The sequence below is a fragment of the Physella acuta genome, unplaced genomic scaffold (assembly GCF_028476545.2).
Source record: "Physella acuta isolate Inbredline_101_S28 unplaced genomic scaffold, ASM2847654v3 ptg000416l, whole genome shotgun sequence".
Lineage (NCBI taxonomy): Eukaryota > Metazoa > Mollusca > Gastropoda > Physidae > Physella > Physella acuta.
Window position 1 is genome coordinate 312983 of NW_026731935.1, and position 20076 is coordinate 333058.

At 31.8% G+C, this 20076-nt stretch overlaps 1 protein-coding gene across 1 annotated transcript; it reads left to right on the plus strand.

Annotated features, from left to right (window-relative positions):
- Positions 1-2138: 2138 nt before the first annotated feature.
- LOC131942646 (cyclin N-terminal domain-containing protein 1) lies at positions 2139-15475 on the plus strand. Its single transcript, XM_059302544.1, has 7 exons — positions 2139-2321; positions 8380-8483; positions 8785-8950; positions 9270-9432; positions 12725-12887; positions 13303-13399; positions 15338-15475. The coding sequence occupies exons 1-7, from the start codon at positions 2154-2156 to the stop codon at positions 15473-15475; spliced, it is 999 nt and encodes a 332-aa protein (XP_059158527.1). The 5' UTR covers positions 2139-2153.
- The last annotated feature ends 4601 nt before the right edge of the window (positions 15476-20076 follow it).

The window sequence follows — 20076 nt, forward strand, 5'->3', positions numbered from 1 at the left end:
CTCAATAAATTGTTCCGTATGCCAAAAAAAAAAAAAAAAAAAAAGCAACGTTTCTTTGACCATATAGCGCTGAGCGTTGTGCTAGAGTGCCAGATGAGTCAAAATAAACTATCACGCAAAACTGCCTAGACTAGGTTCGGGAGTTGTTTTTTACTAATAAAGAGTCAATAAAGACAGTGGTGCATCGGTTAGGCCCAGGCTTAACGCTTGGATGAACAAAAGTTTCAAATAGCATATGCATTGTTGCCTTTAAAAACTGCCATTTCGAATCTTACGGTCCATGGGGCAGGTTCATCAGCATACAGAGGACTCAGGGGCGTCTTGCCGTCTTACATACTCGAGCCCGAGTTTTGTGAAAAAATTTTTCGAGGGGGGGGGGGGGTCATTGTAGATTCCATTAAAAATTAAGGAACGTAAAACTGTTGTTTTATGACATTAAAAGTGTTGAAATCGTAAATATAGAACGATACCAATAAACTTTCATCAAGCAGTAAATGAAATTCAGGGTCGACTGGGCGTGAGTCTAATACACCATGCCTTCACCAGTATTCTTATCATCTTTAATTGTTAATGGAAGACTGCTGTTTTTTTTTTCATGTAATTTGCTTTTGATTTCGCTTTCTTACGGATTTTTAAAAATAAAACGTTTTCGAAAATAAACAACAATACAAAAACCAAAAAAAAAAACAAACAAGAAAATAAAACAAAAAACAGGATAAATAATTAAATTAAAAAAAAAAAACACAAAAAAAAAAACCTTTCAAAAGAACGTCTATTTGGACTTTAACTTTTAAAATCCTGGCAGTATTCCGGTGTTCTCTAAACGAAAATACAAAATTTGTTTCAGCTAGTCTAGATCTAGATATCTAGAATTCTAGATAATTAAACTATTTATCTATCTAGAGTAAAGTTCCACGCGCGGTTAAAACACCGGTGCGATCATCGCCTGTTTATCGCTTCGTACAATATTTGTTTTGATGTTTTATACGAAACTACCGATATCTGCTGTAAACCTGTCCATTTCTAAATATATCCAGGTCAAATTCTTTTGTTTTTCTCCTTCTGGAAGTCGAGTTTTTAAATTTTAAAGTTTCGAGGTATGATGTCGTAGGCGGTTCTAGTTCCCCCTATGAAAAACACTAGGTCCCGGATGAGATGAATAAAACCAACCAATCAAAGCTTTTTATAACTAGGTTAACTATAAATAGCTTCTACAATATATGCGGGACACTGTACATACGATAGATAAGGCTAATAAAGCAACCTGATAGGTAAATAGGGGTGGCCGCAGCTTGGGTGTCGATTACGGTGGTTTCACATCGCTGCGTAACCAACGACTTGAGCTAGACTAGCCTAGTTCTAGATGCTCTATATTTCAAACTAAGCCTAGAATCTGTATACTTTCTATTTTTTTCTGCTGTTTTAAATTATTTCGATCATCTACTTCTTCTAAATCTAGTTTGTGTCTCTACATACAAGCATATCTAAGCAAATGTTACGTTATGTCTTTTAGTGGTTGTTACGTCCCTTTGTTATGATTATTATAGTTGCGTCCCTTGAGTCATCACTGGTCAACTTTTAATGTCTTTAATTAATTTAATTAACATGTTTTTAATTATTATTTTTGCAATCTATTAATTAATAATACAATCAACAACACGTTTAAGTGTGTAAAATATTTATTTCAATTATTAAAATTGGATCAAAACGTATACAATACGCTCGTTGGCAAGCAGGTTCTTGCGTACGCAGGCAAAAAAAAAAGGGAAAAAAAATATCGCAAGGAGGGACGTCACTAAAACATGAATATCTTAAATACTATGCGTAGGAATACAAAATGACTCATACATATTACAGTAGAATGGCAGCGGAGTAATACAGTGCTTTCGGTTTGTTTCTGTGTGAAACGGTTATAAAATAGCGCCCGATGAAAATCGGGAATTTGGAATTTTCCGCTATGTGTGACCGCGCGTGGAACTTTACTCTAGATCTAGATTTATAAACTTAATCTAAACTAGCATCTAGAGCCTAGGTCTAGTTCTAGACTACTTGTCGAAATAATTGACCTGAGAGAAAAGTTTTACCCATTCTAGATCTAACTCTAGAGTAGACATCTAGATTCTAGATCTAGAAATCTAGTAAAATCAAGTAAAATGCCCGTAAATAAAAATTCCCATAATTCTAGTGGTATATTTGGTACTCCTGCAGAACCTTTGTTTAACAATGACGAAAATGGAAGTAGTGCAGAAATCTTACAAGATTGGTTATTAAACATGGCAGTTGTGAATACAAAAGAAATCAAGACATCATCTAGTATTCAGGTTGCTAGACTTAGAATTTAGATTAGATCTAGAGAATCTAGAATTCTTGATGTATCTGATCTAGATTATTCTAACATCTAGATTGAAGGTTCCATCTAGAATCTACATTCTAGATAGATGATTATTCTAGATCGACTAATTTTATAATAGTATTTTTGGTACGTAAAATCGCCCACGACTAGTAATGTGAAAAAGAGTTGACTCCTTAAATTTTATTATTTCACAGTTTGAGGAGGATTTATGTTTTGAAAAATACAAAAATGTTTCATTTATGTAGATCTACCTGTTTTCAAACAATTGAATTAAAACTTTTCAGTAATAAATGAAGACATAGTGATGTTTCCAACAGATGCAACCATGCTCATTTACTATAGCAGCCATCTTCAAGCGCAAGATTCAGGGGGAAGTCACTCTATTTTACAAATGGTAGTATTATAGCAAATCTTGCTTGCAGAGACTGCTGTTTAAAGTTAATTTCTGGCCTATATTGATATATTTAGCCATTGATTTAGGTTTATTAGTCATTTATCTATAATATTTGACACAAATATATCACAATATTCAATATACTTCTATTAAAGCCTTGACAATGAGGTAAATTTTTCGTACATTACTAGCCGCTGGCAATTTTACTTACCTAAATGGCTAAAACTTTGATTACCTTATTTTTCTATACTACTAAACTACCACTATAGCTAGATCTAGTACTTAAACTTTATTTATATATTTACTTTAAACTAAACTTACTACTAACTAAATTACTAAAAAAGACAACAGTTACAGTAATCTCCCAGTCTGAGTATGGCCTCGGTTATTATTCGGAGTCACCTGCCTCAATGGCGCTTATTGAAACAGTTGACATATACTTAATTGTGTTGGAGGGAATCCCTTCCAACACTAAAATTAAGAACAAAGAAGAAGAATATATCTAATATTTAGGTAATCTATCGTTTTAGGTACGTAAAATCGGCCGCAACTAGTAATGTGAAAAACAGGTGACTCCTTACATTTTAATAATTATTTCACATTTTGATGAGGATTTATGTTTTGAAAAATACAAAAATGTTTCCTTGTTTCATTTATGTACCTGTTTTTAAACAATTGAATTAAAACTTTTCAGTAATAAATGAACACCAGCGATGTTTCCAACAGATGCAACCACGCTCATTTACTATAGCAGCCATCTTGTTTAAGTTTTATTTTTATAGACATATAACGCGAGATTCAGGCGGAAGTCACTCTATTTTACAAATGGCTGCTGTTTATATAGCAAATCTTGCTTGCAGACACAGCTGTTTAAAGTTAATTTCTGGCCTATATTGATATATTTAGCCATTGATTTAGGTTTATTATTCATTTATCTATAATATTTGACACAACATATCACAATATACTTCTATTACAGCCTTGACAATGAGGTAACGTTTTCGTACATTAATAGCCGCGGGCGATTTTACGTACCCAAAACGATAGATTACCAATATTTATTCCTGTTTCCTTATGTCTATTAAAGTCAAATTTAAGTTAAAACATTAATTTAGTACAATATTTAGTATTTATATCTCATCAGTCAAATAAACCATGGTTTTCAGTACCTATGTTTATAAAACTCAATAAACATTACTGGATAGTATCCAGCATTTTACTGGGTGATTACCTAGAATACCACTGAAAACTATTTTATAAAACCAGCTATTCCTTCCCATGCACTGCCACTGGCTGATGCAATACTTTAAAAAGATTACATCTATGTGTAATTTTAGACGCATGACCTTTTTTTTCTAAAACTGAGTTATTTAAGTATAAATAAAGATGGCGCTTTATTTCTTGGATCTAAGTTGTTATGGAGCTGGTTTGTCCACGCTACCTCTCAGCTCCCCCATTGCGTGCTGTCATGCATGTCAAAAGGCGCATAGGGGAGCCTCGATAATATTAATGCAGGGGCGTCGTGTACAGCTCCTGGTTCAGCTTAATCATTGAATGGCATGTGCCCTATCATATTGTGCTGTTCAAAATAAATGTAAGCGCCATGGAAACTTCCCAAGTGTATTTTTTTTCCAAAGCTTCATGCGATTGGATGAAAGTTGTAGTAATGCATTAAGTATTTTAAAAAAGCCCACATGCTTTTATTTTTACTTTCGCATATAGAGAAAGTATTCCAATTGTGCAAAAAAAAATTAATCGCGATTTTTACAGATCTCAACGTTTTACAGGTCCCTAGTTGGAAGAACATGTTTTGCAATTTTGTCCATATGTATGAGTGTGTGTGTATGTCTGTGAACACAATAACTTGAGTACCGTTAAAAACTTAAGTACCATTACATTATTATATGAAACTAGTCAACCTGCGGTGTAGCATCCGTTGCTATTTAGTGACCGAAGACTTCCTGATAGACACAGTTTTCCAAATAGGGTGGGTTTGGGCAAACTAGTGAGTGAATGAAAAGGAACTCTGAAGGTAGCAATATACAATTGTCCTTGAGTGAAAACAGGTTTTGGAAGATACGTTTGGCCCTGTGCTTTATTGTCATGGCAAAGGCTTATCTAACAGGGAATTGTCTGCGTGTAAAGGTAAAAGGCAAATTTGAATCTGATGGAGTCAGGATTAGCCGGGGAATAAGGACAGTTTGTGAGGTAGCAGCTGCGATAGTTTTACACTCCAGTACGTGTTGTGAATGCTGATAACAGTCAGTCTAGTGCCATTACAGATACCTCATGCTGGCATGAGGTTTATAAGAAGCATGACGACTAAACTAATTTTAATTTTGAGTTTATGCCGCTATTTAGTTTTTTTATTTTCTACTTTTCAGTAATTCATTTTTAAAAAAAATTCAACACTACCAATGCTGCGGCTGAAAATATTTTGCTTTAAAACACTATCAGTAGCTCGTTAAGGATGATTATCCTCAATCTCCCCCACCCCTAGTGAAAACAGCCGTCCGTGACGACAGGTTACAGACGACAATGAAAAGATCATGCATAACTTATAATTACCTCCCGTTAGTTTCAAATTGTTTAAAAACTAATAGCCGTCACTTCTATTGTAAACATTCGGGGTCAACCACAGCCCACCTGACCGGTGGGAATGGGGGTGATAGCGATATGCCTGGAAAGCGTGGTAGGAACGGCTATGCTGCTTGGTGTCTTGTATGGTCCCCATGAAGAGAATTATATATATAGATTTGTAGTTCTGTATCTACTTTTTAGCGATTTCTGGTAACAGGAAGTGGAACTTATGCTACTTTTGGATTTTCAAAGCCCATAACTTGAGTATTGTTTCAGATAGATAAACGAAATTTCAAACTATTCTGCACTATTAGACACGAGTCATCACATTCATTAGGTGTGCAGTGGTTTTTAGGGTGACAGGACAAATGATCTCAGACAAATGATCTCAAGGACAAATGATCTCACGAAATTGAATTCTCCTTCGTGCGCTAAAAAAAGACAAATAATAATCTGCGGGAATTCCTGTTCCTGAATAAAGATGTCTTTTGTTATTTCAACTTTGATTAAAAATAATAAGAAAACTGTACAATCAGTGTATAAAATAAATAAAAGGCAGTATTTAAAATACCTACCACATTTCACTTGATCGATCCACGCTAATTGTGTAATTTTTTTTCCCAACACCAAAACAAAGTAATAAAAGGTACATTTATTCCTCCCGATGTTCAGGTTTTAATAAAGGGAAGCAATTGTGTCTTCCTAATTCATCAAGGGACGTAAGGAGTGCTAAAGGACTAAATCTAAATAATTAGTTTTGGTGAAAGGTGATACATTTCTAAAAATTGTGTTTGATGTTCATGCCAACAATTATCTCCATAAGTTTGAAAAATGAATATTATTTTACAACACCTTCAATATTAATTTTTTAAATCATGAATTTAGGTGATGAGCTCTTTAGACTTTGGAATTCTTGGTCTGTCCGCCCGCCACACACAGAATTAAACTTTATATTTTAGATTACATAAAAACTTGTTATTAAAACGTTTTTTATGAATTTTGATTTTGAAAAGTTTAAGTAATTAAAAAAATGGATTTAAAAAATCATGTCTATATCCGGAGTTGCCACCCCCCCCCCCCCCCACAGTGTTATATAAGAATATTTGAGAAAGCTTAGGGGAGATCACTCCTAGTTTATTATATTTATAGTTTATTAAATATGAGTTATTGACTACCCAATTTAATTGTAGTTATTAGTAGTCCTCTAATCTAGATTTTACCTAGATCTATAATAATTCAAATTAAAATTTGGCCTAAATAAAACATTTAATCACTGACTCACTGTCGTTTTATTTGGCTCACAGATAAGAGAGTTTCTGAGCCATAATAAGACCATGTGAATTGTCTCAGTTATTATAAAAATATGTATTCTATATAATAGAATATAATAACTTTTAACTGGATTCTAGAAAGAATAAAATGTTTTTTTATTCAATAATGAAAAATGATGAGAACTGAAGTAAAAAAAATATCTGGACTTGTTTCTTTCTAATTTTATAAAAAAGGGGCAAACAAATTTTAGATTACATGGCTCCATGATTTTCTCACAAAAACAAAACATAACAAAGAATATTCACTGCAAATCAATGTGACTTCTGCTGTTAACTTTCATATACCAGTTCAGAATTGTGAGGCTTCACCCTGTATTTTCCATCTCCATGCAACTTAAGGATGTGTTCTCTTCATTTTGCCAAAACTAGACTAGAATTGCTCATCTTGGTATATCAATATCATGCAGTTAAGATGCTAACTCCCACCAAGCTCTGTTATACTTATTGAATCCATATTGTATATATTCTTCTGACCACTTTATGTTTTTGCACAACTTAGTATAATAGGATTAAAATACTAAGAAAGAAATCACATAACGTACCATCATGAGTCATAAGTCATAAGTTGACTACTAGGTCACTATATGGAAAAAAGTATGTTCATGATCAACGCTCGGCTGTATAGGTGCCATTTTTGTGATACACGTGTCGTGGCGTTGCTGGTTCCACAATGTAGAAATACCATGATTCACATATGTTATCTCACTTTTGCGCACTTCAATACTATGCTGTGCAGTTGTATTTGAACTGTCATCTGCTGCAGACGTTAGTTCTTTTGTCCACACTGACAAAATCCAATCACAAGTAATACAAGTCAGGTGTGTGTCTTGACATCTGCCGAACCCCTGGGGTTCGACTGAACCTTAGTTAAGAACTACTGCATTAAAATAATGAGATTTCACAAGTCTAGCAGTCTATTGATTCTCGTGGTGAAAACCCCTCTCATCTCATTGCTAAGATTTAATTACACTTCAACCCAGAAATAGACTTGTAATTAATTATTAGATATAGATTTGAAGTAATCAAAACAGTGGTTTGCCATTTTTGTAGTTTAAATATTTTTACTTTTAGGAGGCCCACTTTAGCATAAAATAAAAGTAAACATTGCTTGTCTTGCTAAAACTTTTTACCAGCATTTTTTTAGATCACAATTATCCGGTGGTTAACAATTTTGATCCATTTCTAGTGTAGTGACTTTAAACTTTTAAAGTGTAAGTCTGATAACATCACAAGAATATCTCACTCCCAACTTTATCAGGCATTAGTTTAAAGATAACTATTCAGTTAAAAAGTGGTAGGGATCGGATACTAATGAGGGCCAGAAGTACTCAGTGATTTAATATGTAGAAAGCTTCTTATCCTAGTAGAGTATTGACTTAATTAATCTTTACTAGTTGAAAGTAAATATCCATCCTTTTTTAGCCTTAAATAAATGCCCTTGGCATTATCTTCTCTAGTGCGTTTTGATATATGCCTCATCTACCCAGCATACAAGGACACAAAATGTGCTTTTGCATTAGATTTAAATATTATGTGTATGAGTTGTTAAAAAAAAGTCAGTACATATATATATTTATATTGTGGGTGGAAAGCACCTAGTGACTTCTATTTTTAGCTAGCTTATGTCATTATTATTTATAATCAATCCAAGGATGTAGCATCAAGTTTTTGGTGATTGTTTTTCTGAACACAATTTTATATTGACATATTTTATCATTTAGAATATCTTTACCCACGGCAGTTGGTCTGAATGTGTCTTCCTAATGTGTGATAGATTTGAACTACCCTGTCAAGCTAAATATGCTGCTCTGGAAATATTTGATAGGTATTTAATATTTTAAATATTGTTCTAAATTTATTTTATGTAATCATTTAGAAATATAATATAATTATTTTACTAGATGTTTCACCAATTGAGGAGAAATACCATGCATACACAATGTATATATATATATATATATATATATATATATATATATATATATATATATATATATATATATATATATATATATATATATATATGATATGTGAATATATGCTTTATACAGGCACTAAAGTGTTTTTTTGTGGTTTTAGCCAGCAATGTTTTTTAAATTATTCTGTAGCGTCAATTTTATTTTCAGGTTTATGTTGAAACATATTCAAGACTTATATGAGCATGTTCAGAATACTAAAAGCACAAAGAAAAAATGTGATTGGGAGTGCATTTTAGAACGAGTAAAAAACCAAGCTTTTTTACGTATCTTGTCATGCTGTCAAATAGCTAGTAAACTGAGCTCACACTATAAGGTACTGTAAATTTCCTTGTCATATGTTGCTCTTAGATTTTATGCTACCAAGAATTAAATATAATTCTATTTATAATATAACATACATTAGTTTGTAATATTTAATATAATGAATAGCCGAAATAGCATGTAAATTCTGATTATCAAGATATAAAACAGGTCTTGCTAAAAATATAAACGAAAATAGTACTAAATGAATAATACAGGAAACAATCAGAGATCATTTATGCTGGCTTTTTAGGACTTAATTATTCAAGTAATATGGGATTTTTATTTTATTAGGTTCAAGTAACATATTGATTTTCATTCTTTACATGTAGGTGATCACTGTTAAGAGAGCAAAGCGCTGTCTTTTAGATGCTGGCTACAGCTATTCTTGTGAAAGTATATTACAGTCAGAAATGAGAGTTCTTAAAACTTTATCTTTTAATGTCTCAAGAACTAGCTGTCTTGACTTTATAGAAATACTGCTAGAAATACTAGGTAAGTATTTTCTCAGGATAGATTATTAATATCCAGGAATCATTAGCCTTGTTGACAAAATGTTTCTTATAGGCATTTTAAGTTATGTTAATGTTAAGTATTGTATTATCCATACAGACTTCTATACTAATATGTTGGTTATATTATAGAACTGATCTAATCACTCAAAATCATTGTTTTTAGAAAATTTAAAGCTGTTGATAAATAGTCTTAAATCCACATTTAATATGCCAGTTGTTAATTCAAACAAAATCTAACAAGGAACATCGAACATATTTGTTAATTACTTGGAAGTTTATTTGTTTCACACAGAAAAATTAAGAGATGTAACTTCAGATCTAGATCTAATTAGTGATATAGCCTCTTTACTATGACCTAGTCAGTCTGTAAGTTATTTATAGATGTAAGCCCTGCTAGGGGGGATAACTATTCTATCTACCCTTCCCTAGGCTTAACTAATAACTGTCCGGTCAGTGCAACCGTGGTGAAAGCCACGGTCAGGGGCGGAACTACAGTGCCGCCAGACCACAGGGGGGGGGGCACAGCCGACCATACTTATTTTTAACGCAATTTCCATTCTGGAGAATTGCGTTTATTAACCCGTCATTTCTGGATGGATGGATGGATGTCCGCAGCTTTAAGTCGTATCTCCTCCTCAACGAAGCAATATCGAGGACTAGTTCCAAAAGCAAAAATGTTAAGCAAGTTCCAAGGATGATTGTGGGCCAAAAACATTCCCGGAATTCCTATCTGGATTTCCTGGAAAAGCAAAAAAACCTCGAACAAATGCAGTTTTTGCTCCATATCTCGGCAACCAGACTACTTAGCGACTTGAAACATTTACCAATCTATTCCTGCCATAATTTAGACCAATATTGCCGAAGAAAGTTTTCAAAAATATCCTTTCGTTCGGTCACAAAAAATTAATTAAGAACATTTAAACTGAGCGTCGTGTAGATTTTTAGCGCAAAGCTGAGGTTTGAAAGGATTTTACCATAGCGGATGAGCGGAGGTTTGAAAGGATTTTTTATTCCCACTGATACGGGAGGCTAGCCTATCGCGACGTGGGATCGTTCGCGTCACTGCGCGCGGCAAGAGAGAGAGAGAGAGGCGAGCTACGCGTCACTCGTTTTTTTCCACGTGATTTAAAATTGTTATGGATAACATACGGAAATTGCGCTTAAATTGTCACTAGACTTTTTAATAACTTGTTTTTTTATATTTAATTTTTTTTAAATTCTATAGACACCATCCCACGCTCTTGTATATTCTTTTTCCCTTTGTTTGTAAACCACTGTAAAAGCAGAGTCCATTTTCTCCTAAAATCAAACTTATCAAAGAGATAAGCAAACGTTCAAACCACTTCCATGACTTATTTCCCTTTTTTTAAATAGTCAAATTGGGGTGCTCATAAGCACCTTTTAATAGATTTGTACTAAACAAATTAAAAAGCAATTACTTATCTTGTTATTTTTTTAATAAAGTACTTACTAAAGTATGACATTGTATAAAAGGAAATGTATTTAAAATTAATAATATAAATACAAAAAAACATAAAAATAAACATAACATGAGACACCATTACTTATATAAAGCTTTCATGGTTTATATTCTTTTGACCGTCTTTAGATTAAGAGTTCTTATAGCAGAGATAAAATAAAACTGATTTTCACAAAACAGACTAATGCACTTACACCCATGACATGATGTTGCAATTTGTTTTAATTAAAAAAAAAACATATTTTTTTTAAAACCCGAACAGGCTAGCAATGAGTGTGTGTATATATATATATATATATATATATATATATATATATATATATATATATATATATATATATATATATACTAGCCGTCCCTGCCAGGCCCTGCTCTGGCTTCTGTGAAAAACCTTTCTGTTAAAGTTAAAGACCATTACCTGTGTGTTTAGTAATCATCATAAACCCGGCATTGCCCACCCAAACCACAACCAACCAAAACAACAAAACGCAAACATAACGCTAACACAATTACAAATACAAACGAAAACAAAAACCTAACAACAAACCCAACCACAATCACAAAACACCATACGAACACAAATGAAAACAAACCAAATCTAAACGCAAAACCAACCACAAACACAAACCCAAAGAAAAAAACAAACGAAAAAGCAAACGAAAACAAACCAAATCCAAACGCAAAACCAACCACAAACACAAACACAAACCCAAAGAAAAAAACACAAACGTAAACGAAAAAAGCTTAATAATCGACTATAGTACCCTAACTTATTCATAGTCTTTTTGCACTCACCTAAACGAACGTAGGTGCCAAACCAAACCAAATGAACAATTATAATACTCCAAGCTTATTCGTAAAATACCTACAACATTTGCACTTGATCAATCCCCGCTAATTATGTAATTATTTTTTTCCCAACACCAAAACAAAGTAATAAAAAGTAAATTCTTTTCCACTAATGCAATGTTTTATAAAGGGAAGTTATTGTGTTTTCCTAATTTATCAAAGGGGGGGGGGGGGGCTAAAATATTTTTTTGTGGTGTGGCCCTTTTTTTCTAGTTCTTAACCTTAGTCTAAGGAACTACTAAAAAATAAAACAATATTTAACAATTTATGACATTTATTTTACAAGAAAATCGGAACCAACAATTTAAATAAAAAAAGAATGGATCTGGATAAACTACCTATACAAAACAGAACTTAACAGAACAAAACACGACTAAACAAAACACCCAATTTTGGAATACCATCCATACACCACAGAAACACATCAACACACAGGCCTCGACATTCCCACAGAATGTCCCTCCCTGTCCACACACTACATTTAAGAACTAAAAACCAATACTACGCACAAGAAAATAGTCCCTAATACAACAATAACTAACATTCACGACATAAAGCAAAGTGGAACCACACACCAAAAAAAAGTTTGCATAAGTAATATCAAAGTATAAACAAGACAAAGCAACTATAAACCATTTGAAAATCATAATCATATCAGCGCCAGAATAGCAGACTACTTAACTAAAAACCACAACAATCCTCAAAGGACATTCACCTTTTGTAATAAAATAATTAAATAATTCCCCAGCCCCTTACATAGACAAGGCATTGTACAATTGAAAATAACAATAGAAAAAGAGAATTATAATTGTTGTTTGTCTCCAGAAAATTAGTAAGTACTAAAACTGGTTTAAACCAGTTAATTTAGTTAAACCTAACTTTTTTTTTCATTTCTGGAAATCATGAACGTAACAATAGCATGTTTGTACTCTTTTCTTTGTAGGACACAACACAAGTGGGGAAAAGTTTGATGTGAAAGTGTATCATGAAACTGCAGTCAAAATTCTGACCATTATATGCTTACATAGACACAATATTTATGACAGATTATATTTGACAACTGCTGGTGTAGCTGCTGGTGTTTTGGCCTCTTCTGAAGAGCAAAAGTAAGTTACCTGTGATTGCAAACTATTTTCAAAAGTGAAATGCCCTATAAAAGGATTTATTTATTTATTTATTTATTATATATATTTAAAAATTCATATCCTTTTACTGAGTGCTTGTATGATGTATACAGTAAAATAGTTTTAGAAGGATTATACTTTTCATTTTAGCTAATGATTTGAAATAGAACATTTACTTATGTCCCATCACGTCTCTTTTATTTTGAGAATGAATTGAAATCATTTTTTTTTGCATTTTAGTATTACATAACTTAAGAATGCATGACTATGAGATTCAACAACATAATTTGCCTTAGTTTTCTTTATTGAAAGCAGCCCAAAATGCATTGATTCACCACATGTGCATCATGCTTTTCTAGTTCTATTGAGTTGTTTTATTTTACTCTTTTTCTTACAGTACTAAATTAGCTGCAGTTAAAACTGATAAAATGCTTTTATCAGCTGCTGTTGTAGCAACCGCTGTAAATATGAATGACAGTTCATTGACACAGGAGGTAAATAGTTTAATTATTCAGATCTCTTATTTCTCTTTCAAAACAAAAATAAACTGAAATAGTAATAATAATTCCCAAATACTGCTAAGTTACCCCAATTATTAACATTTTAATTTACCCGTCTTGGAGTTTATGATGCGTTTAAGTTTAATCCATAGAGAATAAATAGGAGGTATATGCAAAAAAAAGGATATTAAGCATTGCTTAGTTATCTTGTATGATGTTTTTATAACACATATTTATCACATATGCATGGCTTAATTGTCCATTAATGAACTCACTCATTAGGGGTAGGGCAGGGTTTCTTTCAAACATTTTGCTCCCGGGGGGGGGGGGGACGGGGGGGACGGACGACTGGTTGAAATAATAAATTAAAAAAATTTTTTTTTATCATCCATTGGGTTGTTGTGGTGGATGTGATGTCTTCTACTTCACTCTCCCATAATATATTCTTGGAAATGTGACACTCATCATTCCTAACATGGGGAGGGGGAGGGTTTATGTTATGATAGGATATGAGGGGAGAGGTTTTGGCTGCAGTAGTCTGAGGATATGAGGGGAGGGGTTTTGGCTGCAGTAGTCTGATTTGTAATGATTACCAATTTATGGTTTAAATTCTTCAAATAATACCCTTCCAACTTGGTCTGATAATTACCTGGCTCTTGTTAGGGAAAAAAAAGGTAGTTGGGCTGACCCTACTGACCACATTATCCCTTTATGTGCTTAGGTCATTGAAACAGATGAATTCTACTTCATGTGCTCCTTGTGTCATGGGTACTAAAGGGAACAGATCACAGGGGTGCCACTCATCTTTTAAGTGAATCCTGAAAACCATTCCCAAAATTTTACCAATCCTGAAACTAAAATTTGAAATTTTTAAAACCCTGAAACTTAATTCCGCACAGAATTTCAAAATATAATGGACTATCATTTAATTTTTTTTGAGGCATTTGATTCATATCATTTTCAATATAGGCCTACATTCCTTTAACATAGATTTATTTTCTTTATAACAAGCTTCAAATAAAAATTAAGATTTAAAGGATTGTGCATACAACAAAATTAGTTTACAATGTTAGTCCCATCTCTAGGCTTACCCCATAATGTGTTACTCTAGAACTCCCCCCCCCCCCCCATGCGTGTAAGCCACTATAGAAAACAACTGTTTATGTGACTAATACTTTGTTTATAGTGACAGTAGTCACACTTTGTCTTCTGTTGGTAATACAGAAAAGTGTAGGAATATCTAAGAATTATTTGAGTAGGCCTGAACTTCTACAAGTGGTAGGCCTACTATACAATGAGATCATAACAATTTACATGAAGGTTAAAGTGGGGTCTCCAAAACATCACATATGTGGGTCCTTAGGTGGGGAAGGAGGAGGATTCAGGCTCATGTTGATGTACACACATAAAATTTAACATCAAAATATTTTACTACAAACAAAAAGTATTATGAAATTCTGCTTTTAATATTTTATGATATTTCCAATCTTATTGAGAATTGGTAGTTAGTATTAAAATTTTTGTTCGAATTGGGGGAGGGTGATCTAGTATTCCTATCTAAAACTAAAAGAAATCTAGACCCCGATTGGAGATACTTTTCCATCATATTTCTGCAATAATGGCTTATGTTTGGAAGCTGCATCATCTTCTTAATATTTGCTCGTTATCTGCATTGTAACCTCAGAAACCTAGGCCATAAAATGCATGGCAGAATTTAGAAGACATGAGCACCCAATCTCTTTGATTTTTAGCAACCAAGGCTTTTACTAAAGAAAGCAAAATGAAAGAAATTTGGAACTTAAAATGTACAATTAAGTGATTTCAGTGAAGACAGATTTAGTATTAAAATATTTGGTAGCAATCCAATAGTTTAACTAGTTGCATACTTTAGCTAATCACTTTTCGTTTTAATTTTATATTTTTTCTGAACAGGTAATTATTCACTTGAATAAAATCAGTGAAGTACCAGTAGAAGATATTCGGGATTTTATGAATGTTATAATAGAAAGCATCAAACAAAATATTAGCTCTTTAATGAATTGGAGAGGAACAGAACAATGCAAATTTTGAAAATTTTTATATGTATATATATATATATGTGTATATATAATATATATATATGTATGTGTGTATATATATATATATATATATATATATATAAATATATAGACACACATATAGTTATCCTTCTAAAGATAAAATAGATCTAAAATTTTTAAAGCTATAGAAAACAAAATATTAAAATGAAACCCTTCTCTTAATGTTTTTTTGTTTTGTTTTAATTCCTTAAAAATTATGGTTTTTTTTTTTTAATTTCTTATTTTAATCACAGCAGGCAGCAATTTGTTATGTTGAAATGAGCTTACATTAATGTTGCAGTTTTCTAATGTTTGAAATTGAAACAATTTTCACCATTTAAAAAAAAAAGTTTCTGAATAAAAACAATTGAAGATACATTTTAATGTACATTTACACAAAAGAATTATTAAATACATCTTTGGAAAGTGTTGATCCTTTTTGTTGCATTTTGATATTTTAAAAAAACTTAAAATTATGTAAAATGTCAATGTATTTTTATTTGTGATTATAAAATTCTCTACAGAATCTTTTTCTTTTTTAAAGCAGTGTTCTACTAAAAAGTAACCAATTTTAAATAGCAATAATTGTTTTCAACTTTTCAAAATTTCAGATCACTTGAATAAACACTTATTATTCTTTCATTGCCATATTGAGTTGTTTTTTTAATAGCTGCGATTAATGACAAGCAATAGTCAACCATAGAGTACCAATGGATGAATAAAAGTATTTATGAAATATGGTATTTACATTTTTGACTTTAAAGTAGTAAATTTTGCTCTCACATGTTGGCTTGTTTTTCTTTTGAGTTTAAAATTGTTACAAGGCTATTTGTCATGAATGTTATTTTTCTAAAACATCAGAGGTCATTATGGCCATCAGTATACATTTTTTTCTGTGGCTGATATGGGTAAATGGTATTAATAATAATAAAAATAGTTTCTGTTCAAGTATTTTAAAATAATCTCAAAAGCTTCAAAATTAATAAAACAGTCAACAAAAAACATAAAGCCATAAAGAGAAAAGTTCACTTATCAGACACAAATTTGGGATAAAATAATGTAATAAAATGAAAACAAAACACATTTGATTTTAATAATTAAGCAAAAATTAAGTTTTTATCAGTATCAACTAGATTTTATACCACAAAAAGTAAAAACAAAAGAATAATAACACTAGAATAACATTGTACAAATAATAAGTATTGTTACATGTATGCTTTTAAACCTACAATAATCTTTAAGATTATATTTAAATAATTTTTATGATAACTATATGACAAAAACAGGCTTAGTACACAAAAAATAGAACATTGTAATGAATTAAAAACAGGTAATTCAATAAGTCTTAAAATTGGTAAAGCAAAAATGATTTATAACATAAATTTAGTTAAATTTCAGAACAAGATGACACATATTAATCAAAAAATCTATTACATATCTAAGGATGACTAAGCAATTACCTTAAATGTAAAAATGCAAAATGATGTAGGTACAAAATCAAATTATTAGTTATTTACATGGAACTGGAACATATTAATGAATGCTTAAAAAATCCCATCAAATTAATTGAAGGAGTTGGTCTACTGCAAAATCTTCTGAAATTGACAAGTGGGAGTGATCTCCACTAAATTTTCTTGTGCATTCTTGTATAACAATAGGTTGTTGCTCGTAATTTTTAAACTCCACTAATTTCAAATAAAATTATACCACAAAAAACAGGATTTTTTTCCCTACACATTGATACCAATTTTGTGTCTCTAGCTTAATTAGGAGCTAAGATATGGCCTTTTAAAAATTTGTGGGCGTGGCTAAAACAGCTTAGACCTTCGTCATTCAAGGCAATGTTACATAAGCAAAAAAGTTGGCACCGATGGTTTTTTCATTGCATCATCACGGATTCGCATTTTTCGAAAAATTAAAAATTATAATTTTATTGCATCATCCGGGATTCGCATTTTTTTTAAAACTAAAAAATTATAATCAAACTTAAAGCCTAAGTTATACTGGACTGGATGTGATTGACTGAGTAATTAATTGCCACTTATGATTCATATATTATTATTGACTTATTACTCCGTGTAAAAAAAAATAATGTAGGTTTAAAATAAACTAGATCTAGTTATTGTAAATCGATTTATTAATATTTAACACTGTCACTGCTATTATTATTTAATAGGAATGCACACCCATATTACTGCACAAGTTCTTTAATCTAACAGTAATTAACGATATTACTTGGGTAGATGAAGTAGAGTAGACCTACACACACACGACATGATAAATGGAAGTAGCAACTGGTTGCCTTTACGTTACTTTCTCAGCCCCCCCCCCCCCCCACGTACTGGATATTCAGTGACTATATCACTTAGTAAGCCATAATAAAATTATAGAACAAAATAAAAAGAAAACAGCTGTCAAAGTGTGTACCAGTGTTTATTACTACTAAATGCAATGTTAATTGTTAGAATGTGAGTAACACAACATACTGACATTTCAATGTTTGCTAAAAGAAATATAAATGATTAAAATACAGTAATCAGATTACCACATGAATTTTAATTTTGTCTAATAAAATAGAAACATTTAGGAGAATGGCAAAGAAAAAAAAAGATTTCTTGCAATAATTTAAAAATATGTTTATCAGAGCAAAGAAATAAATTACATAGTGACAACCGAAATTTAGCCCTTGTATGATCTACGATCAACACAGTACTGTAAAACAGTTAAATAATCATAATTAGTGTGAAGAAACAAATCTACAGTACAAGAAATCAACCTCGTCTCATTACGATCCCTCTTAAGAAGAAAAGTAGTATTAAATATCAAGGAATAAACATTAAAATATTGGTTTAAAGTATAATTACTAGTAAATCTAACCCATTCATTGAATGTATGCTGGAAAAAAATAGGTGACGAAAAATTACTTGGACCACTTTAGTCTTAAAACAATTTTCTAATTATAATACATTTTCAGATACAATTAGCACATCTAAGGAAAAGAAATACAATTTAAAAAGCGTTAGTACTCGTGTGATAAATCAGTTGGACCAACATTTATGAAGCATATTAACTACTGATTCTAGGATTATCTAGCTGATTTCAATTACCCTGAAAAATAAGTTAAGTAATTAATTAAAATGTAATTTTTTTTTTTACACTACGAACACTCAACTTAATTATAAATATTGTTAGTATTAGTTTTCAAAATAAGTTTACAATTCACAGCAATCATTTTTTCAGTAACAATTTACAAAAACACTAATGTTTAAAAAATTAAGTTCATTTGTATACTAAAAATGAAAGAAGTACTCTGAAATGCTGATTAGCTATTAATCAGAAAGAAAAACAAGATTCCTACAAAGTCAACAACCAGTGATTCTGTCAGATGACTGAAATCCTCAGCATTATCCTCACCCTCTGTCCAGTAGCGTATGGTGTAAAGAGCTGGCTTTTGTTTTGTTGCTGGCACCCTTTTAATAGTCCTTCCAGTGTATTGTGATACACCCTGATCACCTTGCTCCCACTTATGAGTCAGCTAGACACCAATCAGATTTCCCATCAGACACCTCTCCAGCTGTCGCACCAAGAAAGGCTCAGTAGAAGTCAACAACGCTTCCATGACTTTAAGAAACAGAGTACATTTGATCGCCACATTGCGTTCTTGTAAATCAACTTTATCAAAGGACCAGAAATTAATTTCCCAATCAGCCTGAGTGCTTGCAGCGCTGCATGAGAACCCGAGGCTTCTTGAGATCTGCAAGCAGTTGAATGTAGATTTTTGTTATGTCCCAGCAGCCACATCATTCTCTTTAAGATGAGCCTTGAATAAAGCTGGATCTCCATGAAAACTGTACCTGAAAAGATAAGGGCAAATGGAATTAGAATTTAGCAGACCATTTCACAAAATATATATCTAGCACAACATATTGCGAAGTACATAAAATAATTATAGAAATTAGAAATAAATTCAGTCTTCATACTTACAGAATGTACTTCCACCTGAGACATTGAACATAGAAAGGGCTGTACACAAGTTCCACCAACCTATTCCACTCACAAGCCTCTGTTCTCCTCAGCCGCTTTATGTCAGCCATCAAGTTTCTGATTTCATTAGCAATCCTCTTTACACCTTGTTGGTCCTGCCTATAAGCAAATAAGATGTACAAAGAAAACAAATTAACCCAAGTTGTAGGCACACAAGTCTAGAATTAAATTAATATTAACATTAATAATACAATTATCAAGTACTAAAATTGTCCTTAATAAAGAGGTCTAAGGGCATAGGGCTTTATAAAATTATATTATTACATAGGCCTAGTTATAGATGTATACACACAGGCCTATATTAATTTAAACATATAGGCCTACTTGATGAAGAATTATACATGAACTAGTCTAAATCTATTCTTAACCACTTAACAATGTCTCACTATTTTTACAAGATCTAGATCTAGCTAGGAACTAGGTATGAAATAGAATAGTTTCGGCAAAAATAATAAATAATAAAAACATTACTGTAACTGAAAATGTGTAAAAATATACCTAAAAAATTAATTAATGTAGCGTCTAGACCTAATCAAACATTAAACATAA

Excerpts from the sequence above, each read along its gene's own strand:
- LOC131942646 (XM_059302544.1), top strand. The coding sequence starts at position 2,154 with ATGCCCGTAAATAAAAATTCCCATAATTCTAGTGGTATATTTGGTACT. Across the intron at positions 2,322-8,379 it reads AGACATCATCTAGTATTCAG|AATATCTTTACCCACGGCAG; the intron begins GTTGCTAGACTT and ends TTTATCATTTAG. Across the intron at positions 8,951-9,269 it reads AACTGAGCTCACACTATAAG|GTGATCACTGTTAAGAGAGC; the intron begins GTACTGTAAATT and ends CTTTACATGTAG.